This window comes from Tamandua tetradactyla, chromosome 17, assembly GCF_023851605.1.
Source record: "Tamandua tetradactyla isolate mTamTet1 chromosome 17, mTamTet1.pri, whole genome shotgun sequence".
NCBI lineage: Eukaryota > Metazoa > Chordata > Mammalia > Pilosa > Myrmecophagidae > Tamandua > Tamandua tetradactyla.
In genome coordinates this window covers 48,174,457-48,198,957 of record NC_135343.1, presented here as the reverse complement: position 1 = coordinate 48,198,957, position 24,501 = coordinate 48,174,457, and the positions used below count along the sequence as shown (strand labels likewise).

General features: G+C 42.7%; 1 protein-coding gene across 6 annotated transcripts in view; it reads left to right on the top strand.

Moving 5' to 3' along the window:
- Window positions 1-24,501, top strand: part of SLC4A5 (solute carrier family 4 member 5) — a 121,724-nt gene that overhangs the window by 12,557 nt on the left and 84,666 nt on the right. For 5 of the 6 annotated variants that reach the window (XM_077134612.1, XM_077134613.1, XM_077134615.1 and 2 more), the window contains 3 exons: window positions 372-440; window positions 11,859-11,936; window positions 14,697-14,888. In XM_077134612.1, coding sequence (XP_076990727.1) covers window positions 11,861-11,936; window positions 14,697-14,888 — 268 coding nt within the window. In that variant the 5' untranslated portion in view covers window positions 372-440; window positions 11,859-11,860. The remainder of the gene's footprint in view (window positions 1-371; window positions 441-11,858; window positions 11,937-14,696; window positions 14,889-24,501) is intronic. The other variant, XM_077134616.1, reaches the window with a different exon arrangement.

Below are 24,501 nucleotides of genomic sequence, written 5' to 3'. Positions count from 1 at the left end.
TCCAGCCCTTGTGTCCCTTCAGGACAGGATCCAGAAAGGATCTAGATAAAATCATGTGGGAAAATAAATTAACCTTTCAAAATCGTGGCTGGGACAAACCACTGCCAAGAAAAGACCACCAGGTTAAAATGCAAGAAGAAATTTAGAGCAAAGATGTCTGCCTCTGATCAGGGCCAGCTCTGGGCAGACCTTGCCCTATTGTGGTTTGTCAGTAAACCAGGCATCCGTGTCTGGTGTCTGACCTGCAGGAGCCTCCCTGCCCCCACACTGGTCACATGGCTGGCTGCCACTGAGCCCCAGAAGTCAATCCCCAATGCCCCAAATACTATTCAGCCTGGAAATCACAGAGCGTCCTTCTTGCCACCCAACAGGAGCAGAGCAAGTGACTCCAGCCTTCCTTGGATTTGGCTCCCTGGTTTTCCAGTGCTAAGAACGTGAAGGTAAGTTTGCAGCTTAGAGCTTTGGAGATATTAGATAAAGCTATGCAGATAAGGGAAAATGTGCTTTATAGAATAAATACAGCATATTTGAAAGTGAGCTTCACACACACTGAGGAGAATACCATGAAAGCTGCATAAATCCTCCAAGTGAGCATTGGATATTTACCTTTTACTTAGAAAATTTATATCATATTAGTCATGCTGGTGCCTTGAGTTCACTGTTTGGGGGTACAAAAGTTCACTCCAAATTAATGGAAATGCCAGGAAACTCTTGCTCTCGTTGATGGAACTGAGACTCTTTCTCGTCTAGACACTAAATTTCTGTGGTCTTTGCCAAATTTATGAGACTGGAGGAAGTATTTATGAAGTAGGAAGAAACCTTGAGACTTACATCTTCCCCAGAAAACTGTGGGAAAAGAGATTAAATCTGTTAATGTAATATCTCGGGATAGAAACTGAATAATGCCTAGTTCCCTTTCATTATACTTTTTTGTTAGTTTGTTTTAGGGTTTGGCTATGGTACCTAGATTTGTGACTGATAGTTTAGTTAGGGATATTTTGTTTGCTTGTTTTTTCTTTCTCTCCAGAGGCATACATGGGTTTTTTGGTCTGAAAGGTGCAGAGATAAATGGACAAGCCATTAGTTGGGAGAGTGGCCTTTCTCTGGCTTCTAACTTAGGTTTTTAGAGCCCATGAGGGCCCTGTGTCAATACTTGCCAGTTCAGGTCACAAAATAATCACAGATGGGTCCTCAGGGAGGTCTTTTTCTGAAATACTTTGGGCTATCAGAAGAGCTCAGTGATAATATGTTGGGTTGGGCCCATGTTCTTAGATATTAAGGTCAAATCATTTTAAAAATGGGATGGGAGACAAAGCTTTCAAGAGGCTGATTAACAAATGTAGCATGGCCTGTTTTCTAGTTAGTTTTCTTCCAGAAACATGGATGCCTAATTATCACAATACTTTACCCTTCTTTTCTAATAAACTATTTTGTTCTGTTTGTTTCCAAAGTCTGGTGCAAATATCGGAAACAAAGTGTATGCTCAGTAAGGATCTGCTGAATTGAATCAGTGTGCTCTTGTGGATGGGGTTCTGGTGGTAGATGGCAGGTGATTCAGTCCCCAGACCCTGATGGTCACTATGTGCGGTGCATCCTGAAGGCTGGCTCTGTCACCACCTTCTTGCTACACTGGACAGGAAGGCTGCGGGGTTGGGGGCCTGAGGTTCTGTTCTCCAGTGTGCATGCTGGTGTCCATTTTGTCAGCAGGGTTTGGATTCTCAGGGATACCAGATATGATTCCAAACTGGTGGCAGGGGCGACGAGGTGGAAAGGGACAATTAAATGGCCCAAGACAGAAAAGAATTTGGTCTGATCCCTCCCCACAAGGTGATCTATAATCTAAAGATGGACAAAAAAATAACTGTGGGCTAGTTGGGCAGTGGAGGGGCTGGCAGCAGGAAAAATTGCTGTTAGAAGTTCTTTTCGCTGCTTAGCGGTTGCTAGCACAACTCCTTTGGCGACATATTGTAGTGGATAATATTTTTTTGGATCCAAGAAATGCAAATCAGCTGAAGCTAGCTAAGAGAAAAGGGGGGATTTATTATGAAATTACTGGGAGTTTTGTGGACAGGAATTCAGACAGATTTCAGGAAAGGCCTGGACCCCAGAAGAAGTAGAAGCTGCTGAAAGTAAGAGAAAGATCTGGAGTCAGACTCTGGATTACAATTGAATCTCAACACTTTTTAGCTGTGTGACCTTAGGCAAGTCATTAATCTTTTTACGAATTTAAATTCTCATATGAAACAAGGAGAATAATACCTAATTCATAGAATTATTTTAAGGATTAAGTAAAGTAACGTGTAAAGTTTTTAGCAATGTGCCTGGTAAATGGTAATTGCTCAATGAATTATTTATGTTTTTTTTATTATATTATTTTGGATAAAGAAAGGATTGCACTCAGGAGGAGAAATAGATTCTCTTTAATTTGGTATTTTTTCAGGATAATTAACTTTATTAAAAGAGAATCTTTTAAACTATTCTTAACTATTAACTCATTTTCATCAAGCATTTGCTTGACTTTAATAGTTATTTATGCTCATGAATAGATTTACCTTCCCACTCAAAGAGTTGTCATTTATATATAAGCTTAAAACCAACAGTCCTCCAAATGGTACCTATTCTATTGGAGCAGTGCAAGGAAGTGGCAAATGCATGGGTTTGAAAACCAAAGAGAACTTCAGTTACAGTCCTGGTTCCACCAGGGCTGGTTTTGTGACCCAGAACAATTAAATAAATCTCTGAATCCCCATTTTCTCCTCTATAAAACAGGGGTGATAATTACATACTTCATTGGATTATAGTGATGATTAAATGAGATTTTGAAAGCCAAACATCTGGCAATCAACTAATATACATTATATGAAATGCTGGAAACAGAAATTCTGTTTCATAGGTTAGCTCTGTTAGAAAGAATGCTGCACCTGAAGGAGAACGAATGCTCATCTAATTGCCGAGGAGAAAAGAATTTATTCACTATCTTGCAAGAACGGGTGCCTAGTTGAACACAAAACGGTGGCTGTCTCGTGCACCAAACAACAGAACACCGAGATGGTTGTGTCTGTGCCTGACCCGCAGACCCTCCCCTGTTTCTGCACCCATAGGTACTCCAGAGGTTACAGCCTATACCAGGAAATCTAACTAATTTGAACTTCTTCCTGTTGAAGGTTCTCCCTTTGATTATGTTTTACATTTTTAGTGACCCTGACCATTAAGAATTTGGTGCCAGTTCTAAGTTTGCGTCAAAGGCCCTCCTCTTTTCCCTGCCTGCGTCACCTTTGTGAAAAATAAGCTCAGTGTGATTCTTACAGCTCATGATGGGGAATTTTTATGGTGGGCAGTGCAGCTACCAATCTGGGCAGATCAGAGCGTAGCTAACGCCAACACCCTCCACATGGCCAACACTCCCCTTCAAATGGATGGTTTTCTGGGAAGGTGATGTGTAGCAGCCTGGAAGCTTCCCCCACTTCTCCTTCCCAGTCTGGCAGAGTCAAATTGTGAGAATCTGGAACCCAGCACAGAGGAGGTTGGAGGGGACGAGTATGGCACTGAGGGACAGGCATCTGCTGGAATATTAGCTAGTTTACCTCAGCAGTTCTGTAGCTGTGTATAGTTTTCCTTTCTACTTGTATTTGGATTGTCATTCTGTATTTATCTCCTCCAATTTGAGAATCCATAGATCTTCAAATATCAAAGACTCAGGCCTTAAAAACATTCTGGAAAACCCTAATCCACTTAGGTACTCTTGATTGCAGGTGCCAGAAACCCAACTCAAGCATATAATGGGGAGAAAAAAGTGAATATTTTGGTTCGCAACTGAGAAGCCAGTCTGAGGTTAACTGACTCAGGAAGTGACAAGGTTATCAGTCTGTCTGCTCTTTCAGATGCTTCCCTCCATGTGGCAGGCAAAATAGTAGATTAGCAGCTGAGCAACTGAAGTGAGGAAGTCTTTTTGGATGGATCAAGCAGAAATGTCCTGGGGAAAATCTTGATTGGTTCAGCTTTGGGCATGGCATCAGCCCTGACCAAATCTCTGTAGTTGGGGAATGGAAAGTGTTTGGCCAAACTAGGTCACAAGGCTTTTCCTATTTGAGGGTAGGGAGAAGTGGAGTCAGTCCCACCTAAGGCACTTAGAGGTGGTTTTTACAGGAAAGAGGGCATCTATTATTCAGCTTCTCTTTATTTCTCATGCCATGTTGGAGAATGAAGATGTAAACTCTCAAAAAATTATCACCCAACCTGATGTTACCCATGCTTTCTTGCTGAGCATGTCAGTTAACAGGGTCCAGTTCAAATTAAAAAGAGTGGTATTTTTATGTATGTGAAGCTCATTTGAAACCAACTCCATGTGGTTAGTTTCCTGGGCTGCTCCAGCAAATATCATGAAATGGGTCCGGTTAAACAATTGGAATTTATTAGCTCACAGTTATGAGGCTAAGAGAATGTCCAAATCAAGGCATCGTCAAGGCGATGCTTTCTTCCTGAAGACTGTGGTGGTCTGGATCTGGCTGCTGGTGATCCTTGGTCCTTAGCTTGGCACATGGCAAGGCACATGGTGGCATCTCCTGTTCTCTCCCTTCTCTTCCAGTTCAGTTGGTGTTCAGCTTCTGACCACTACCTCTGGCTTTCTCTCTCTCAGTCTGAATTTCATTCCACTTTTATAAATTCTTTAAAGGACTCCATTAATTGGATTAAGATCCATCCTGATTGAAGTGGGACACACTTTACTTGAAGTAACCTCATCAAAAGGTACTACTTTCAATATTCACACCCACAGGAATGGATTAAGTTTAGGAACATTTTTTTCTAGGGCACGTACAGCTCCAAACCATAACATCCATGTATGGTAATTCAATTTAATAGAAAATATCAATTGGGAGTAATTTCCTTAGGACAGTGGTTCTTAAAGTGTGGTTTCTGATTATCAACATCAGTATCAACTAAGAATTTGTTGGAAATGCAGATTTTGCAGCCCCACTCCAGATCTACTGAATCAGGAACTGGGAGTGGAACCTACTAATCTGAGTTTTAAGAAGCCTCTGAGTAGGAGTGATGACACCAAGATATGCTAATGAGGTGCTCCCAAGTTCCATCCTTCCACAGAATTTTTTACTAACAGGCAACAACTGGTAATAACAACCTTTCTCAGAGCTTTAGAAAACTGTTAGCGGGTTGCAATTACTGGCAGAGCATCAGAAAAAGGCCACCTAAAAATGGTAGGAAAATCTCATGGTGCCTCTGCTGGCTCTTCCCCCAGCCCCTCCCCAGTTTAGTTCAGAGTTAGTCGGTAATCCCAGTGAGGATCCCCGGTCCCAGTTCTGGAGGGAGCAGAATAATCTTTATATGTATATTGGGGTGAATGTTTGTCAGTACGAGTACAACTAGTAGAAGCCTGAAGGACTGAATATGAATGCTTACCTCTGTCTCTCTTGTCCCAGAACTACTTCTGGAAGTAGAAGCTGCTGGTAGGACAGCTAAAAGGTTGTAAGAATACAACCAAACTACAGCAGCCTGGGGCAGAGGATTACTGGCTTTAAGACATACAGTATAGCAGCCCAAACCAGGAGAAAGGACTGAATTTCTTAGACGAAGAAGGGCATTTGGAGGATCTGGGTAAATGGGGAAATCCAGAAGGACATGTCCAGGACAAAACACTCAGAAAAGGTCAGTTTGTCAAAGTTAGATATTAGCCATCTGTTTTAGTTTCCTGGCTGCAATACCATACAATAGGTTGGCTTAACAACAGGAATTTATTGGCTCACAAGTTCAGTGGCTAGAAGGCTTGCTTCCTCCTAGGGTCCATACCTTCTCTCTTGCCTGCAGTCTTTGGAGTTCCTTGGCTTTTCCATCACATGGTAATGCACATGGCAATGTCTTTTCCTTTCTCTTCCGAGTTCTGTTGACTTTCAGCTTCTGGCTGCATCCTATGACTTCTCTCTCCATCTGACTTTCACTCTACTTATAAAGGACTGAGTTAATCAGGATTAAAGCCCAACCTGATTCAATCGGTTGATGTAACTGAAGTAACATCCTGAAGAGATCTTATTTACAGTGGGTCCACACCCATCAGAATGCAGACTAAGACCAAGAACATGTCCAGACTGGGATAACACAATTCAATCCACCACACCCTCTATAGGTGGATATTTAAGTTTCACACCATACTCATCTCTTCTTCTTTAGCCTCCCAATATAGATATATCATCACTACTTTTACTTTTCTTTTTTTTTAAACGTGGACAGGCACCGGGAATCGAACCTGGGTCTCTGGCATGGCAGGCAAGAACTCTGCCTGCTGAGTCACCATGGCCTGCCCCACCACTGATTTTAGTTAATTAAAAAAAGTAATACACTCTGGTTATGTGCCATAATTACATTTTTTTTTTCTTGCAGAGTTTAACATTTTCCCTGCTGTGTCTAATTGTCTTTCTTTTTCTTTGCATCTTCTGGCTTTGTCCCTTCCTTAATTTCCTCCAAAATTTCAGGGACAGTATCAAATCTCTTGCATTCCGTCTTTTTCCTGGGCGACTCCATCTGAAGCCTCATTTTCTAGCTCTTTTGGGGACTACTTGTTGCTAGGGATATGGCACTGCTGTCATCTGGTTGGCTCCACTGTCACCTGCATCCCATTTTCTTTCCCTTTTTGGTTCATGCTGGGTACCCTCTTTACGTTACTTCCTAGGAGAGGCAATGAGAGAAGTAAAATGATTTCTTGTATCTCTGAAATTTTTTCTACCCTCACTCTTGACTGGTGGTTTGATTGGGTATAGAATGCTAGATTGGAAATTATTTTCTCTCAGAATTTTGGAGTCACTGCTCCAGCTTCTATTATCCACATACATTAGCTGATGAGAAGTCTGCTGCTAGTATGAGTTTTATTCATTAAGGGTGGTCTGATTGTTGTTGTTTTTCACTCTACTAGATGTTTTCAGGATCCTTCTTTCCTTCATTTTCATATTCCAGAGTTTGATAATGACATGTCAAAATGTGAGACAACCCCCCCCCCCCGTCACTCTTTTTGCTCAGTGCTCAGGTGACCCATTTTATCTGAGATAAGTATCTCATAGTTGAGGGACTTCTCTTATTATTTCCTTTTTAAAAGCATTTTTGCTTTTACTGATAAAATATTTTGAACTTATAGAATACAACACAGATTCATATATAACTGCCCAGAATTAATATACCTTAACATTTTGTCAGATTTGCTTCATTTTTATATCTTTATCCATATCCATTTCCATATCTCAATCCATCCAAAATATCAGAGATTCAGCTAAAACACCACCCTTATGCCTTGCCCCTCCACAAAGATAACCTTCCCTTGCATGATTTTATGCTTTTACTACTTATAAATGTAGCCATAAACAATCTTGGTAGTGTTTGAAAATTTTATATAAACATAATTTTTCTTGTCTTTACAACTTGCTTTTTTATCATTATGTTTTTGAAATTTATTCATGTTGATACGAAAGGATCTAATTCATTCATTTGAATTGCTATAAAGTATTCCATTATGTATCAGTAAGGAAGACCTTCAGCTAAAAGTAATAAGACTTGGTTAACAGTTTAAATATATAATGGTAGATTTTCTTTTTTTCACATAACAAGAGGACAGAGATAAGCAACCTGGAACTCAATGATATTATCAGGAACCCAGGTTTTTTCTATCCTTCAGCTCTTCTTTAGCCTCTGCCTGTCGCATCACTAGTGCAAGATGGCTGCTTCATCTAAAAATCTCAAGTCTAAGATTCATGCAGGAAAAGGGAGGGTAAGGGCAAAATGTGTACCCCAGCTCAGCCTGTCACTTTTAAATTAGCAAAATTAAAGCTTTCCTGGAAACTCTACCCAGTTGATTTTCATTTCCATCTCGTTGGCTAGAACAAGGTCACATGACTACTCCTAAAATCAGTTACTGGCCAAGGGCAGCATAATTACCATGAAGAGTTTAGAAAGATTACAATTTATTCCTGGAGCTGGGGAAAGTGTCTACCTGCAGTTGAGAACCCTGTGTCTCTACCTGAACAAAATGAAATTCTCTAAATAGGCAAGAAGGGAAGGGAATGGGTATTGGACATCGTAGCAGACCCTGCTAAATGCCAGTTTTCCCTTTTTTTCTTCCTAACTGTGGTGGCTTGGAGCTATGTACTCCAAAAAGATCAAGACCAACATGGCTAAACTGTAATACATAATTCAATCCATCACACCAGCTTTGCTTGTTTCATAATTTTTGGTAAAATTAACATTCATTTTTATTTATTATGATGATATAAATATTGTGCACAATTGAGTGACATAGTGTACCATTATTATTTTTCCTTTCTCTAATGCTTTGTTCTTTTTTATGTTGTAATTCTTTTTTATTATAACAACAAACACAAACATTAAAAATATAACAAACACATTCTTAGCATTTGATCATTCCATTCTACATATATAATCAGTAATTCGTAATTATGATGCTTTATTCTTGATAGAACTTTAGAACCACTCCCAAAATAAACACATCAAAATAATTTATCAGATCCATGTGTTTTCTTGGAAACAACCTGCCCAGAGCCTTCTAAATTCCTGCTCTTAGCTGCACCCGCATAGTTCTCCTCCTAGGACTTTCCTTTGAATCTCTCTTGTGGTAAAGCCCATTTTCCAGATCCCATATTCCTTTCTGAGATGCTCCTCACTTTTGCTGGAGCTCTTCCTTCAAATACTTTCTGATAAAAGCTGCATAGCAAGTAAAATTTGGAGACATTTCATGTCTGAAAATGACCTTACTCTACCCTCACATTTGGTTGATGGCTTGGTTGGGACTGGAATTCTAGGTTGGAAATAATTTTTTTCTCACTTTTAGAGGCATGATCTACTGTCTTATAGTTTTCACTGTGGCTATTGAGATATATGATGCCAGTTCTTATTTCTGTTTCTTTCTAAGTTACTTTTTTTCTTCTTCTGGAACCTTTTAAAATCTCTCTATCCATGATGTACTAACACTTCATGATGATGTGCCTTGAATGGTTCATTTAAAATTATATGTTTTTTTCTGAGCTCTCAGTGGGCACATTCAATCAGGAATTCAAGTCCTTCAGTTCTGGAAAATGTTCTCAGGTTGTTTCTTCGATAATTCCCTCGCTGTTTTTTCTGACCTCTCTTTCTAGGACTCCTTTTACTTTGATATTGGACTTTGTGGATTGAGCCTCTGATTTACTTATCTTTTCTCACTATTTTTCAAATCTTTTTGTATTTGTGTTCTATTATGTGACATACTCCTTCAGCCTTTATGTATAAGACCTTTTACTGAATTGTTTTTTCTTCTAACATACTTTAAATTTCCAAGAGTTCTTTCTCATTCTTTAGAAGTTCCAGGTTTATGACATTCTGCTTTTATTTTTCATGGGTGAAATGTCTTTTCATCTCTACTCGAGGATATTAATTATGTAATTTAAAAAAATGTTTTTTTTTTTTAATGTTTTTTGTTGTTGTTGTCTATGTTGCTCCTGTTTCCTAGGATTTTCTCTTTTCCTCTTTGTTTTTTCCTTTTCTGTCATTGGGATGAGGCTTGGCTGGCTGTTCACATGATAGAATGGAGCACTGAACAGCTGCTCAGCAGCGCAGTGGAGACAGGCTGAGCTTGCTGAGTGCAGGCTCATAGCAGACAATCGGGTGGAGCCCCAGTCATTTGTTAAAGTTTCCCAAAATACCAGACTATGTAGGTCCTCCCATTTCCCACCTGGAGGACACAAGCCTGGCAAGTAGCCTGGGAGCCGAGTAGGCAGGGAGCTGAAGGACTAACTAGCTTTACTTAAATCCTCCCCTTCCATGTCCTGGGTTGGGAGGGGCATTCTAGGGAACTCAGCCTAGGGGAGCAGCAGGCTCCTTACAGAGATTTTCAACTAACCCTTAGGTTTTCAGCCCTAGGTGGCATACTAGTCATCAGACATACCTACTTCCTCCAATTTCCTCTTTTTTTTTTTTGTTTTTGAGACCCATGCTGCATAAATTGGAGATTATTTAATCCTTCAAGTTACAGGTAAAACATTTTATAAAACAACGTGCTCTGATGTTTATTTTTCTTTTCATTATGGAAATTTTGAAACATAACGATAGAAGAAAAAATAATTTGATGACCCTTTTGTACCTATAACCCAGCTTCAGTAATTATCAATAAATGGCTGGTTGTGGTGCCTTCTCGCAACCATTTCAATTAGTAGTTATTGGTTAATTCAGGTTTTCTATTCGTTTTTAAATCACTTTTGATCACTTCTATTCTTTTTTCTAGAAAAATTTCCAATTAATAGTTGTTTTAGTTTGTTAATACCGCTGGAAGGCAATATACCAGAAATGGATTAGCTTTTATAAAGAGGATTTACTAAGTTACAAGTTACAATTCTAAGGCCGTGAAAATGTCCCAATTAATGCATCAACAAGAGGATGAATTCACTCAAGAAAGGCCGATCACATCCCGGGTTTCTCTGTCATATGGGAAAGCACATAATGATGTCTATTGGCCCTTTGCTCCCAGGTTTTGTTGCTTTCAGCTCCTGGTTCCAGTGGCCTCCTCTCTGAGCTTTTGTCTGTCTCCAAGCATCTCCAAACATCTGTGTCTAGTTTTATCTCTCTGCCCTCTGTGTCGGCTCTGCTAAGGATTCCAGTCAACTCATTAAGACCTACCTTGAGTGGGCAGGGCCACATCCCCATGGAGATACTCGAATCAAAATAGCCTATCTGCAGTAAGTCTGCACCCACAAGATTGGATCAGAGGATCGTGGCTCTCTGAAGTACATTAACAGTTCTAAATCAGCACACAAAGTCTTGTGGCTAAGAGCAAGAGTTCCAGAAACAGACTGAGTTTGAATCTCAGTTCCTCCACTTGGGTAGACCTTAAGTTCTCTTTGCCTCAGTTTCCTCATCTGTAAAATGGAAATATTTAATGTTACTTATCTCATAGGGCTATTGAGAAGATTGTATTATTAGACTGTACATGCAAAGCACTTAAAACAGTTCCTGGCACATAGTAATGGTAGCTATCATTATACTATCTAAATTTTAAAATTTATTGGCATAAAGTTTTTTTATGTCATTCTCTTATAATTTTTAAATTCTCTAGTATATTTTGTTAACTTCCTTTTTGATTCTCTTTATTTTAATATTACCTGTGAATATTCTCTTCTCAATTAGTCTTGCAAATGGTTTGCCAATTTTAATAATCTTTTCAAATAACTGCCCTTTGGATATATTAATCATCTCTATGCTTACTTGTTTTCTATTTCATTATTTTCTGCTGTTATCTTTTACAGCTCCATTGTTTTACTTTCTTTGGGTTTTCTCTCTTGTTCTTTTTCTACCTTCTTTAAATGTTTATCGCGTTTATTTTACTTCTCCTTTCCTCTCTTTCCTTCTTTCTATCTCTCTCTCTCTTGCTTTTTCCCTCTAAGTACTCCTGTATCTGTCAAGTTTCAATATATAGTAGTTGCAAACGCTGAGTTATAAATATTTAATAATTTCCATTTTGGTTTCCTATCAAACTCATGATTTTAAATTATTTTTACTTTCCGAATACATGTATTTTCTACAGAGATATGATACAGATGCTTTGAAGCTTACTGAAGTTTTTCTGTGACTTATTATCTGTCCTCTCTTTGTGAATGTTCTGTTTGAGTTGCATTTTCTATTTGCTTGAGGTTTTATATATGTGTATATTACATATATATATATAATATTCTTCAATTTGTTCATGTCTTCTTTAGGCTTAATTTTAAAAATCTGTTGTAAGATCTCCCACTGTGATTGTGGATTTGACAATTTCTCCTTGAAATCCTACTCTTTTTTTCCAATACATTTTGAGGTTGTGATCATCTTTTATTTTATAGTCATGAAGGTGGAAGAGAAGCCTGGGGTAAGAAAGCTGGACCCTGCTAACTACAGGAGGCCGTGTCGTGACCAGGAAGGTAAGGTCATTTTGAGATGGTCCCTGTGAGAGGGGAGGTCTCGTGGAGCTCAGGAAGGAGGATTCAGGCTCTGGTAAGGACAAGCCACTCCCCACAGTTCACCAGCCAAGTGTATGTGCTCTGGTGATCGTGATTGGAGCCAGGAAAAGATGGGACAGATTAAATCTGGAGCAGACAGTAAAACACTTCCCTGACACCCATCGCCCCTGATTTCTTGAATAATGTGTATAGCCCCTATAACATGTACAGTTCCTTACAATTGCTGTAATATGTTTCCATAAATGATCACATTCTATCTTCTCAATAACCTTGCCCAGTAGAGAAAGGATTTTCATTCCCACATTACAGATGAGGACACTGAGTAGCTAAGAGGCAGGATGTCTGACCACAGAGCTCATAAATGAAAAACGAAAAGAAAAACCAGAGAGTACCCAGGGCAGTCGGCTCTTCAGTAGAGGCCTCTCTGATACACCAGTTGCTTCTCATTTCCATTCCTGGCTTCAAGGGTGGAATAGGAACTCATCATTAGAAGACCTCAATATGCTAAGTCTTTGCAGCGGAACTAGAGAGATCTGAATGCTGGTGGTCAGGGCTTACCTGGTGTTCTGTTTGCTAGCTGCCAGAATGCAACTGTTCTAGTTTGCTAGCTGCCGGAATGCAACACACCAGAGATGAATTGGCTTTTAATAAAAGGGGATTTATTTTGTTAGTTCTTCAGAGGAAAGGCAGCTAACTTTCCGCTGAGGTTCTTTCTTACGTGGAAGGCACATGATGGTCTCTGCTGACCTTCTCTCCAGGTCCCTTGGTTCCAACAACTTTCCCCAGGGTGACTTCTTTCTGCATCTCCAAAGGCCTGGGCTGAGCTGCGAGTGCTGAGATGAGGAATACTGAGCTGCTTAGGCTGTGCTAGTTGCGGTCTCTCATTTAAGCACCAGCCAATTAAGTCAAAGCCCTTCATTGCAGCAGGCATGCCTCCTAGCTGACTGCAGATGTAAATCAGCAACGGATGAGGTTCACCTACCCTTGGCTCATGTCCACAGCAACAGAACTAGGTGCCTTCACCTGGCCAAGTTGACAACTGAATCTAACTACCACACCTGGTATTACAGCTCATCCTAGGGCAAAGGAAGCCATACCATGCTGGGAGGAGGGGAGAGAAGGAAGGAGGGGCACCAGTCATTTTGATATAGGAAACAAAGTTGTACATCATTAACATCTCCACCTGACACTATTTACCCTGTTACCCAAGAGAGACTGGGACCAAAGAGCATGCAGGGGGATGAGGGGATTTGTAAGGTGGGGCCAGGGTGCAGAGAGGTTGGACACTGAAGGCCAGGGAACTTGGCTCCCTGGTGCCTAACAATGCACCAGCTGAACAGTAGATACTTAGCAACTCTTTAAAAGGCTTAGACACACTTCCCCAAGGTTCATTTTGGTGTGGCTTCCTTGTAATATATCTAGCCAATGAATGCCCAGGCATTCAGCATCTACATTTCATGAATTCGAACCGAGAGGCAGCTCCCCATCCAGAAAAGTAAAAAATCAACATAGGTCTTGATGTGAGAACCTCAAATGTAATTTCCTAGTCTGCCTCGGCATTTCAAGTGTCAATTGCCATTCTTGGGCTTCAAAAATAGTCATAATAATCTGTATTTGTTGACCATCCTGTCCTTGGGCAAATTGTCATCCTGGGATTCCAGATTCAAACTTACTCTAGACCAGTGGGTCCTAAACATTTTTAATGCAATGCACTTAAGCAGGGCAAAAGACCTTCCCAACTCACTTACCCCATCTAGTCTCAGTTTATTCATTAAAAAAAGAAGAAAAAGGAAAAGAAAACAAAGTATAAAGTCCAAGAGAGGCAGATAGCTTTAGAGTCAGCATGTGGGTGACTTAGAAATCCTTGATATCAGAAAATTACAAATCAAAGATGTTGGTATTAAAAGAAACTGTTGGTGTAATTGTAGAATCAATTGATCAATCCACAACATACAAAAGGCATGCATCCTAAAGCTAACCTAGCAGAAATTTATAACTAAAACAACAACAACAACAAAAACGAGAGACTAGTAACAATTGAAAATCATGACCCACTCAGGATGACACTGATGAGAAACTGGTAACACAATGTCCCTTCTAAGAGCTAAGGGAGTTCCAACTGCCTCTTCATACACAGAACTAGTAGGGGCTTTATGTGGTACCCAGGGTTGTATAGAGATTGGGCTTCTTAGTGGAATCCTGAGTAAGAATACTTGGTAACTCTGGTTCTAGAAAATTTAGTTTACAAAGCTAATTTGAGAAATAGTTAATAACCGATTTGCTTAGCAGACTAAGTAGTGCTTGGTTGTTAGGAGAAATGGCAATCAATAGAAGGGTGTCTATTTTCCCATAACAACCAAAGAGATGGCTTGGAATTTCATAGTAAATCTGTGATCCACTGAGGGGCTCTCTCCCAGAGCACGTGCCGTAGGCCACATCTGGTCATTGCTGCCCTGGACAAGCACGAATGGAAAGACGTGAGCTCTGCTCATTCCAGCAGGATTCTAACTTGAACTCGGAGAGTACCCCCTCGCAGCAACTGTAGAGTTGGTTTGGAAGTGGAATTCTGTCAAACGCAAGCCTTGGGGAAATGGTCCTGTCCAGGCATTCCATGTCTTCTGGTTTGCTTCTGCGGCTCCATCTCCAGAACAGAAACGTTTAAAATGAAATGTCCATTTTTCAGTAACTCGACGTCCTTCCCCTTTTATGCCATGTCCACAGGCTGCTGTTCCCTCAAACTTGGGCTTCCAGTCTCCAATTACCAACAAAGGAAAAGAGACCAGAAAGGACATATTTCAGGCCTGCAAAAAGTCCACTGGTGCCTGCGGCCAGAGAGGCTGCCACAGGAACCCGCTGGCCCGGAGAGCAGAGGAAGCAGCCGAGACAACAGTGCGGATCACAGCAGCCGGGCCTGTGAGTTCCTTGAGGGCGAGGATGTGTTCTGGGGAGCCATTCTGCTGGTGGGTCCTGCTGGTAGAGCCAGAAGGGGCACGGCTGGGCAGAGGGAGTCTCTGGAGAATGGGGCAGTCCCGCGTGGTGTGGCCTGAGCTCTCAGGCCCATCTGCTCTGCTTCCATTGCTGAGCAGCCTCCCCTCTCAGGTTCACCTTAAAATTAGGTTGCAATACTCCATCTCTTTCTAGTGACTCTGAGACTTCTGCTCCGATCCATTCTGTGTTGATTTCATGGTTTAATTCTCAGAATTATTTCTCCCATTTCCAGATTCCTGTGGCTACATCACCTTTGCTCTAAGAACCAATAACAAACCTGAGTGTTTGGCACAATATACACAACAACATGGCTTGCTTTCTCTTGGTCCCCGGGGTTCCTATTGCTGAGCATTGTGTGCATGCAGGTGTGCACACGTGTGTTAATCAGAATCCATTTCTTACACTGGACTTCTACACAGGACTGCTCATTAAGCCATCTCTCACTTAGACACATTTACTCTGGAAATGCCACAGGGCCTGGTAGACTTGGTTCCAACAAGAAGAGTTGTATAGGGCAGACGTGGGGAACTAGGGAGGACATGCATCACATCTCCTCCCATTTGGGCTCTAAATAAGACACAGTCACTGTCTCTGAAATTTTTTTGAAGGTTTAGATGGTAAGAAGAACAAATTTTGCCTTGCTAAGAAAGTGGAACTATATAGTGGAAACCAACTAAATACTGCTTACTATGCAGATTTTGGGATATGCAAGGGGTGAAATCATGTCCCCAGAAACATCTGTAAAGCCTAGAAAGAATAAAAATATCACAATTGTGCTCTAAGGATTCCAGATTTTTTCACTCCTCTTAAGATTAGTCATTTTCTTTCCACAGGAAGGAAAAGACTGATTTTTTAAAATTAGCCCAGAATTAATTTCTAGAGCAGCAGAGGAAGGACTCTGGGGCTATGTTGGAAGAGCTGCTCTCCATGTTGGTTCTGGATGAAATGGTCTCTGGCATCTCCTGCTGTCATCCCATTACCTCCCCCATGTCTAGGGATGGGGTCACCTTTTGCAAGTGCAGGATCACTGCTCAGTCTCTCCTGAGCCAGAGAAGAGGAAGTGGTTTAGTGCTGGTTCCCCCCGCGCATCGTCATCCCCCCCAACAGGGCTTGGAGGAGGCACAGGTTAATCATGGAAGCCATTACGTCTGCTGGATCTTATATTGTTTTGGTCGGTTCTGATTTGGTTGAGGGGACGTTGGTTTAAACTGGGAACTGAGCAGGAGAAAATGTAGACTTCTTCAGGTACAAATCCCTTCCTCCATGGCCTGCTGTTTCCCTGGTTCCCACCACATGCGTGTTGCTGGCTTATCCCAGGCAGTGCTGTGGAACAGGGGAGCGAGAACAGGAGAGCCCAACAGGACACAGCGTGTCGGGCCGTGCTTCTCAAGCTGGAGTACAGCGAGGCCTTTAAAAGTAAACTTCGATTCCTGTGTACATTTGGCACATTTGTAGAGTCCAAGGGCCACATATCCTAGACTGAGAAACGGTATCTGTTTTGTTTTTTTTTTAGGGCTAAACAGTTTTTTATCATCACAATCAACTTTTTTTTTCTTTTTTGTGAAAAATAACACATATACAAAAAGCAATAAACTTCGAAGCACAGCACAACAATTAGTCGTAGAACAGATTTCAGAGTTTGGTATGGGTTACAGTTCCACAATTTTAGGGTTTTTTCACTTCCAGCTGCTCAAATATACTGGAGACTAAAAGAAATATCAATATAATGATTCAGCCATCATATTCGTTTGTTAAACCCTACCTTCTCTGTATAACTCCACCATCACCTTTGATCTTTCTATCCCACTCTTTAGGGGTATTTGGGCTATGCCCATTCTGGCTTTTTCATGTTGGAAGGGGCTGCTAATAATAAAGAGTAGGAGAGATGGAACTAGCTGATATTCTGGAGCGGCTGGACCCTCTAGATTTCAGAACTTATCTGGTCCAGGGACCCATCTGGAGGTTGTAGCCTTCTGGAAAGTTACCCTAGTGCATGGAACCTTTGTAGAATCTTATAAATTGCCCTAGGTGTTCTTTAGGATTGGCTGGAATGGCTTTGGTTGGAGGTTGGCAAGGTATAATAGGTAGCAATATCTACTGAAGCTTGCATAAGAGTGACCTTCAGAGTAGCCTCTCAACTCTATTTGAAATCTCTCTGCCACTACTACTTTATTACACTTCTTTTCCCCCTTTTGGTCAGGATGGAATTGTTGATCCTACAGTGCCAGGGCTGAATTCATCCCCGGGAGTCATGCCTACACCGCCAGAGAGACTTTTACCCTGGATGTCATGTCCCACGTGGAGGGGAGGGCAATGATTTCAGTTGCAGAGTTGGGCTTAGAGAGAGTGAGGCCACATCTGAGCAACAAAAGAGGACCTCCAGAAGTAACTCTTAGGTATATCTATAGGTAGATTAAGCTTCTCCTCTACCTACATAAGCTTCTCAAGAGCAGGCTTCAAGATCAAGGGCTTGGCCTGTTGATTTGGGTGTCCCTAATGTTTGACTCGGTATCAGGGGTTTCCCAGTGGTAAAGTTTAGTAGTTTCATATTTTTTCTCCCATTCCTCAAGGGACTTTGCCAATACTTTTTGATTATCTGCTTAATATATTCTAGGGTGTGTCCAGGCATTACATTAAACTATACAAGATTAACGGCCCTCATTCTTATACTGGGTTCCCTGTGTTTCGATTGTTCAAATGAGCTGTTAAGACAGGTTGAGTTAGATTATGTGCTACAGAAAATTTAGGTTCCAGACAGAATAAACCTTTCTTCCTTTGGTTTCAAAGAATAGGTGCAGTTCTAAAATTTAGACAATGTTTTCCTTACCCCTGTGTTCTGAATTACCTTAATCCCGACCTGATTGGTTCTGTTCTTCTCTCTAAATGAGAAATGGTATCTTAATTAACTGGGATTATATTCCATGAAAATGTTTTCTGATTATGAATTGTAAAACTGCAAAGTTTTGCCCTTCTATCTGATAAATCTTTTTAAAGACTGTCATCAGAAGGGAAACATGAAATTAAAAAGGCATCAAATAGAATTTACCTCTAAGAATACATTCCAGATCATTCCTCCAAACACACTGGTTTAAGGAGCCACAAAGCCTGCCAGCAAATGAACAGCCATGGGGATTCTTCTGTAGCCACCTGGGCTGAACTTATTCCTGCCCCATTCTCCATAGGGTGGAAGAAGGCTCACCCCTCAACCCATTCAATTCTCTCAAGGAAAGTGATGTGGTGTATGTCCGATCAAGGTATAAGCTCTACTCTCACCGCATTATGTGTTTAGTGAAGATGACCTGCGGTGAAGAAATTAAAACAATGCCAGAAATAATTTTACTGCATCGCCTGGATAATTGCCTGAATTTCCCACTTGTGCTTGCTGTAGAGTACCCACCTGCATGCATTTTTCCTCTCTGAGTGTCCTGTCCATTCTGTGAGCCCACCTGAACAGGGGCCCAGCAGACCCAGCCACAAAGCACCAGTGGGAACTTGACTGTGGAGGAAAAGGGGTCCTGCAGGACGCGGGGGGCTGCATGGGCAGGGGCTAGATGTGGCTGGGCCCAAGGGTGCAGCAGCCCGTGCAGATGGAGGACTGAAGGGAAACCCCTTAGGTCCTGCCTCACTGAATGGCCTGGTGAGGATCAAGCAAGACAAGGTATATGAGGGGGCTTTGTACCTGAGAAACTACTCTGCAATGGTAGATCATTATAATTTTGTTAAATAAACATATAGTGTTAATCATCATAATTATAAAGGCGAAGCAAAGGCTAGATAACTCCCTTTTATTCCTTCCAGAGAGACTCAGAAGAGTGCCTTTAAAACATATTCTGGGGTTCTTAACTGGGGTTCCTAACCAGGTCAAGGCAGCTGCCTGACAGGGATCCTGACATACTAGGTGAGGAATGGGGCTTATGTGTCAATTTTTCTTTTAGGTCTCACAGAGTACCTCACAGAGTGGTTAAAGATCCATGGTCCTAAAGAAATTCAGTACTTTCTGGAACCACCTACAAAGCCTACAGAACCTTGTTAGGGCCTTGCTGTGACCCCAGCCAAGGGTCTTTGATCACATAGTGGGCCAGGGGCAGGAAAGAGACCAGACCCAGGTCTCCTGGTCCCTATATGGGCTGGCTCCATGCCTGGTTCGTGGAAACCAGCTATCACTTCAGTGTTGTCTTCTGGACTAGCTTTGAGCTACTTAGAGTAATACTCTCACACTTGGGGAAGACAGGCCCATTAAACAGATATGTGTAAATGGTGTGGCAGTGCAGTGGTGGCTGTCTGCCCAGGAGACATGGAGGAGCAACAAGGAGGTTCACTCAGACCAAGTATGGTGAGTGGTGGGACCCAGGGATCAACACCAAGCAGTTGGCACCTGAAGTGCGTGTTCAATGATGGGTAGAAATTAGCTATGGGCGGCAGCTGGCAGAAATAAAGAAAGGGAAATTCATTTGTTTTCTCAATTAAACCTCACACCAGTGCTAAAAGGGCTACATTATTATCCTCATCTTCAGATTGGGAGACTGCAATTCAGAGAGATGTAGCATGACAAGCTGATAATCAGTGAAGCTGGGATGTGACACCAGATCTGTTGACTGCAAAGCCTGTGCATGCTCTTTCCACCACCCATACTGCTTTCCTTCATAAGGCATCCCTGGTCAGCCGCCATGTTGGACATGGGTTGAGAAGTACATTCTTCCAAGCAGCCATGCTACCTACTGGTGGAAGGGTAAGAAAGACTGGGAATGGGTAGGTAGGGAATAATTTGCCATAGCAAATTTATTCTCTCTCACTCTCCTTACCTCCACACCTACTCCAGGTGAATATGATTTAGAAGTTGATATTTAGCAGTCACTCAATTTTTGTTATCAAGCAGAGCCTGTGTGATGAGTAGAATCATCATGCTGTGGTGAGAATTGGTAAGAACTGTGCTTTCTACCCTGGAAAAAAAGTGCATTTTCTGGCTCTGAGAAACTCTTGAAAGGGCATTGGAAATGAGGGGATTTTGAGCACTGTTCCAGCCCAGCACAACCCTGAGACCTAAGAACACTCTAGACAGATGATTACTCATGAGTTTAATAGGGGCTTATGGACAGGGGCTTTCCCAGTAGTGGCTGGTTGGGAGATGAGAGTCTGCATTCTGCCCAAAGCCAAGAGAGGAAAAGAGAAAGACAGGCATGCCCAGAAGCGGCTTATACATTTTAGTAGTCTCATGAGATTTGGTTGCAACAGACTCTCATGAGATTTGGCTATTCGGGGAGGAGTTTTATATTCTTTGACCTTTAACATCTATCTGTCCCAGTCATACAGGTGGCTATGTAATGCTCTCAAAATGGAAGAGGAGGCTGGGCCTGGGCCCTGGGTCCTTACAAGCACCTTGAGAAATATGGTTGTTCCCAGAGAAACAGGATCAGCCAAGTCCTACCTGGTGTGTGGGCCCTGGAGTCTGAGCAGCATCTGTAGAGTGAAGGATTGTTGTAGGATGAGCAGTTGTCTCAGTTTGCCCAGTATTGAGGGGTTTTCCAGCACATGGGACTCTCTGTTCTAAAAATGGGTCAGTCCTGGACAAATAGGGATGGTTGGTCATGCTAAATTGTTGTGAGTTGCTGACTATGATATAAACAGAAAATATTTCATATGGTGCATATAGGCACTTAATATATGTTAATTCCCTTCACATGTATTAACTCAATTTAAGAGCAAGGAGTCAGAATTTTTTTCCTGTACAAGTAAAAATGTGTTTGATTTGGCTGCCTCGTTGGTACATTAAGGCTTATGAGAGCTTTGGGAGGGTTGGGAGGGTTGTGGAAAGAATATTGAGGCCTTTTTCTACTTGCCGGGGGTCACTAAAAGATCAAAAATACCCCAAGAGGAGCAGTAAAGGAGAGAAAGGCTATTTTCTATCAAGTCATTAGCATTTCCCATGTTTTCCAGGCCTGGGGACTGAACATAAGTTTCATGTTGCTTTTCTCAGGGGCTGGGATAGTAGACCAAGTCCTCTCTAAACCTTTCCTCCTCAAGGTGTTTCTGAGATAGGCTATTTCAGACATAGGTGCAAAGACAACAGGGCTTCTGTTAGAGCTTGAAGCTTTAAAATGGGGTTGATTCTTTTTCTTATCAACCCACTTGGATCTTGGAGGGAGTAGGGAAGTGGGGGAAGAAAGTAAGGGGAAAGGGGGGAAAGAGGAAGGTGTGGAAGGAACATGCTAGATCTTTTAGGCCCTCTCAGGAGGCAGCGGGCAGGAAGGCAAATTAAAATTCCCCAAAGGAAGCTTGTACTTTACTCTTCTCTCTTTTTGTCCTTTGATACCTTAAAACTTGGATCTCCTGGAATTATCAACATATACAACATTCCTTTGCCAACAAGCGTTATTTTCCTAAAAACAAAACAAAAACAAAAGCAAAACACAAAACAAACAAACAAAAACCTGTTAGAAGATTATGAGTAAGTGACTTAAGACCCGAAGGGAAAACTAGGACTGGGAGCCCGATTTTGCTAATGAACCAATGAAAAGTCCTAATCAGTCTATAATTTTTACAAACCAGACTCCCCTTATTCCTTGGGCATTAGCTAAGATGGACTCCAGGCTACTTGTCCACATTCTGTGAGAGGTCTGTGGCCTTTGCCTAAATTTCCACGCATTTCCAGTGACTTCTAGTCTCAGTGTCACTTCTGGCTCCAAGTCCCTGCTGGGATGAACTTGTTTCTCACCTCCTGTAGCTCTTCTGTTTTCACCTCTGGGCCAGATCAGATGTGGAGCTCAGACCTTCTTGGATTTCCCCAAAATTGGTCAGTTAAGGACTTTTTGGAAGGTTTGGAACCAGGGAGGAGTTCTGCATAGCAGAAATACACAGGTTTTGAAATCAGATACTAGATATTCCTGTTCTTAAGAATCCTCTGACCACTAGAAATTTCCTAGTGGCCATCTTTCTCTGCAGTTACAGCCTCTTACCACATATATATATATATATATATATTTTTTTTTTTTTCTTCTTTTTTTTCACATGGGCAGGCACCAGGAACCGAACCCAGGTCTCCGGCATGGCAGGCGAGAATTCTGCCACTGATAAGCCACCACCACACTGCCCCCCCCCCCTTTTTTTCTCTCTCTCTTACCATATTTTTTTGCAACTCCTACCCTACCCTTCCTTCCCTTCCTGAGGTCCCTCGCCTCAGCTTCTCCTCTCCCTTCCCTCTTGTATCGTCAGGTCAATTTACCTCTGCATCCTCCCAGCTTTGGCTTACAGCCCCCAGCTCCATTTCTTTCTTCTTAGCTCCTTTCTAGTTGAGCCTAATTGCAGGTAATAGGCTCATGAGTGTTCATCAGTGAAATTCATTCACCCAGTAAATATTGATTGTGTGTCCTGCAGTGTAAGCCTGTGTCATGGGCCAGCAGCATGATGTGAACAAGCCAAGCATGGCCCTGCCCTCACAAAGCTTACCGTCAAGTCATTAGCTGGGGAGCCCAAGAGAGAGGGAGACTCTGGAAAGCACCCACCCAGAGCTAAGGACCACCATGTCCCGATGCTGACATCCTGCTGCTTCTGAAAACCTCCTGGGTCTTGGCTAGTAGTTTAAGGCTACACTGATTACTGGTTTGCAATCCCCTTTGAAATTCATTTTGCATTTTGCTCATCCAATGACAAAACTGTCCCCATCCAGTAAAAGCATGATTATATTTTCTTCTTTAAGTATGCTTCCTGAAGCTTGTTCCTGCCAAGGTTATTTGCCCAGCAATGGCGGGTTGAATCCATTCTCCCAGTGGGGCCGATGACTCACCAATGGACAGAGGGGCTATGACTTGTGGCATTTCTCATTAGTGGATTAATTGCTGATGTGCTACATGCGTGTGGGTGCAGGAGCCTGGCACTCAGTGTGCTAAGCCTTCCGTGGGCAGGAGGAGGGGCAGAGAGATTGGAGGTGGAGGGCAACTTGGGAATTTAGAAGCAGAGAAGGATTGAGTCCTTGGAATGTTTAGAAGGGCCAGGCTGCTAACTGGCAAGAAGGGAGGATGGTGTCACCCTTGCTGGCAACAATAGCTGCCGCTTATTGAGTGATTGGCATTTGCCACGTACTATGCCAGCCACATTACACATGTTATCTCCTCTAATCTTTGCCACAATCCAGGGAGGTAGGTAATGATAATTCCTGCTTTATAGATGGGGAAACCAAGGCTCGGAGAGGTCAATGCTATGATCCTACTGCAAGTGATCAGCAGTCAGGAGTTGAACCCAGGTCTGGGCCCTTTAAGTACCATATGGTAGAGAGAAGCCTTCTGGAATCCCCTGGGGGTTTCTCTAGGGGTGTTGTGGGTTGCTCCTAGCCCCTCTCTGGGGGGGGACTATGGCGGCTGCTCAGGGATGCTCAGGAGTGCTCAGGAGAGCTGGGCCAGCCTCAGCAAGGCAGGAGCTCCTGGGATGCCTGCTGTCAATGCCTCTGTCATGGTGGCTTTGCTCAGAGCCTGGCACCTAAACACATGGCCCTGCCCTCTGCCTCTGCTTTCTCAGTTGTAAAATGGGCATACCTTATGCTCAAGCTTCAGGTATGAGCATGTGGTGAAGGAGAAGCCTCAGGTACGACAACATGGGGTGGAGGGTGTCAGGAGTCTTGTTCTCTTCCAGGCTCCACTAACTTGCTCTATGGACTGCGGGGGCCCTTATGGGGTGTAGACTGGGTCTCAGTGTTCCCATCCATGAAATGAAGGGTCTGACCTTGCTTGCTGAGCTCCCTCCTAGCTCCCTCCTAGCTAGGAGATAGCAAACCCACACCCAGGCTTCTGGGCTCCCTGGAGCAGCAGCTACTTGTGACCTCCAGTCCACCTTGCACGTTCTGAGTACTGGATGTGCTCTCACTGAGGCTGCCCCAGGAGGTAAGGAGTTTCTTAGAAGAGCGAAATAATCCCCAGTGGGGTTTACCATGTACCTGAGTTACAACAGTCCGTGGGCTCTCAGAAACCCCCTCTATGTGATGACACGCAGCACTTTGTCTTAGAACTGGGAGAGCAGGGCCCAGGAGTTTGGGTTTGAGGTTGGGAAGGAGAGAAACCGGCTGCACAGACCCTTACTGGCCAAGCAGTGCTCGCTTGAAATGGAGGACCCCAGTTCCCTCCCCACTCCAGCCCGCTCACCTGGGCCAAGTCTCTCAAGGACCCTGGGGAGGCAGGAGGGGCTTCTGGAGGAGGGGGCCAGGGATAACTCTGCCCATCCTCCCTTAGATCCTCTGCCAGTCCTTTCTCACAACTGCAGCTGCCACTGTTTCCTGCTCAGGCTTCTGCTGCAGCCACGGAGCCTGCTTCCTCCAGGGCACCTGAGATCTCTCTCTCTCTCTCTCTCTCTCTCTCTCTCTCTCTCTCTCTCTCTCTCTCTCTCTCTCTCTCTCTCTCTTCTCTCTCTTCTCTCTCTCTCTCTCACACACACACACACACACACACACACAATCTCTCCCAACTTCTTTCTCACACAAGCACACTCTCTCCCACACATGGTACCTCTAATCCGTTCACGATCCAGTTATCCTCACACACAATTTCTCACAATC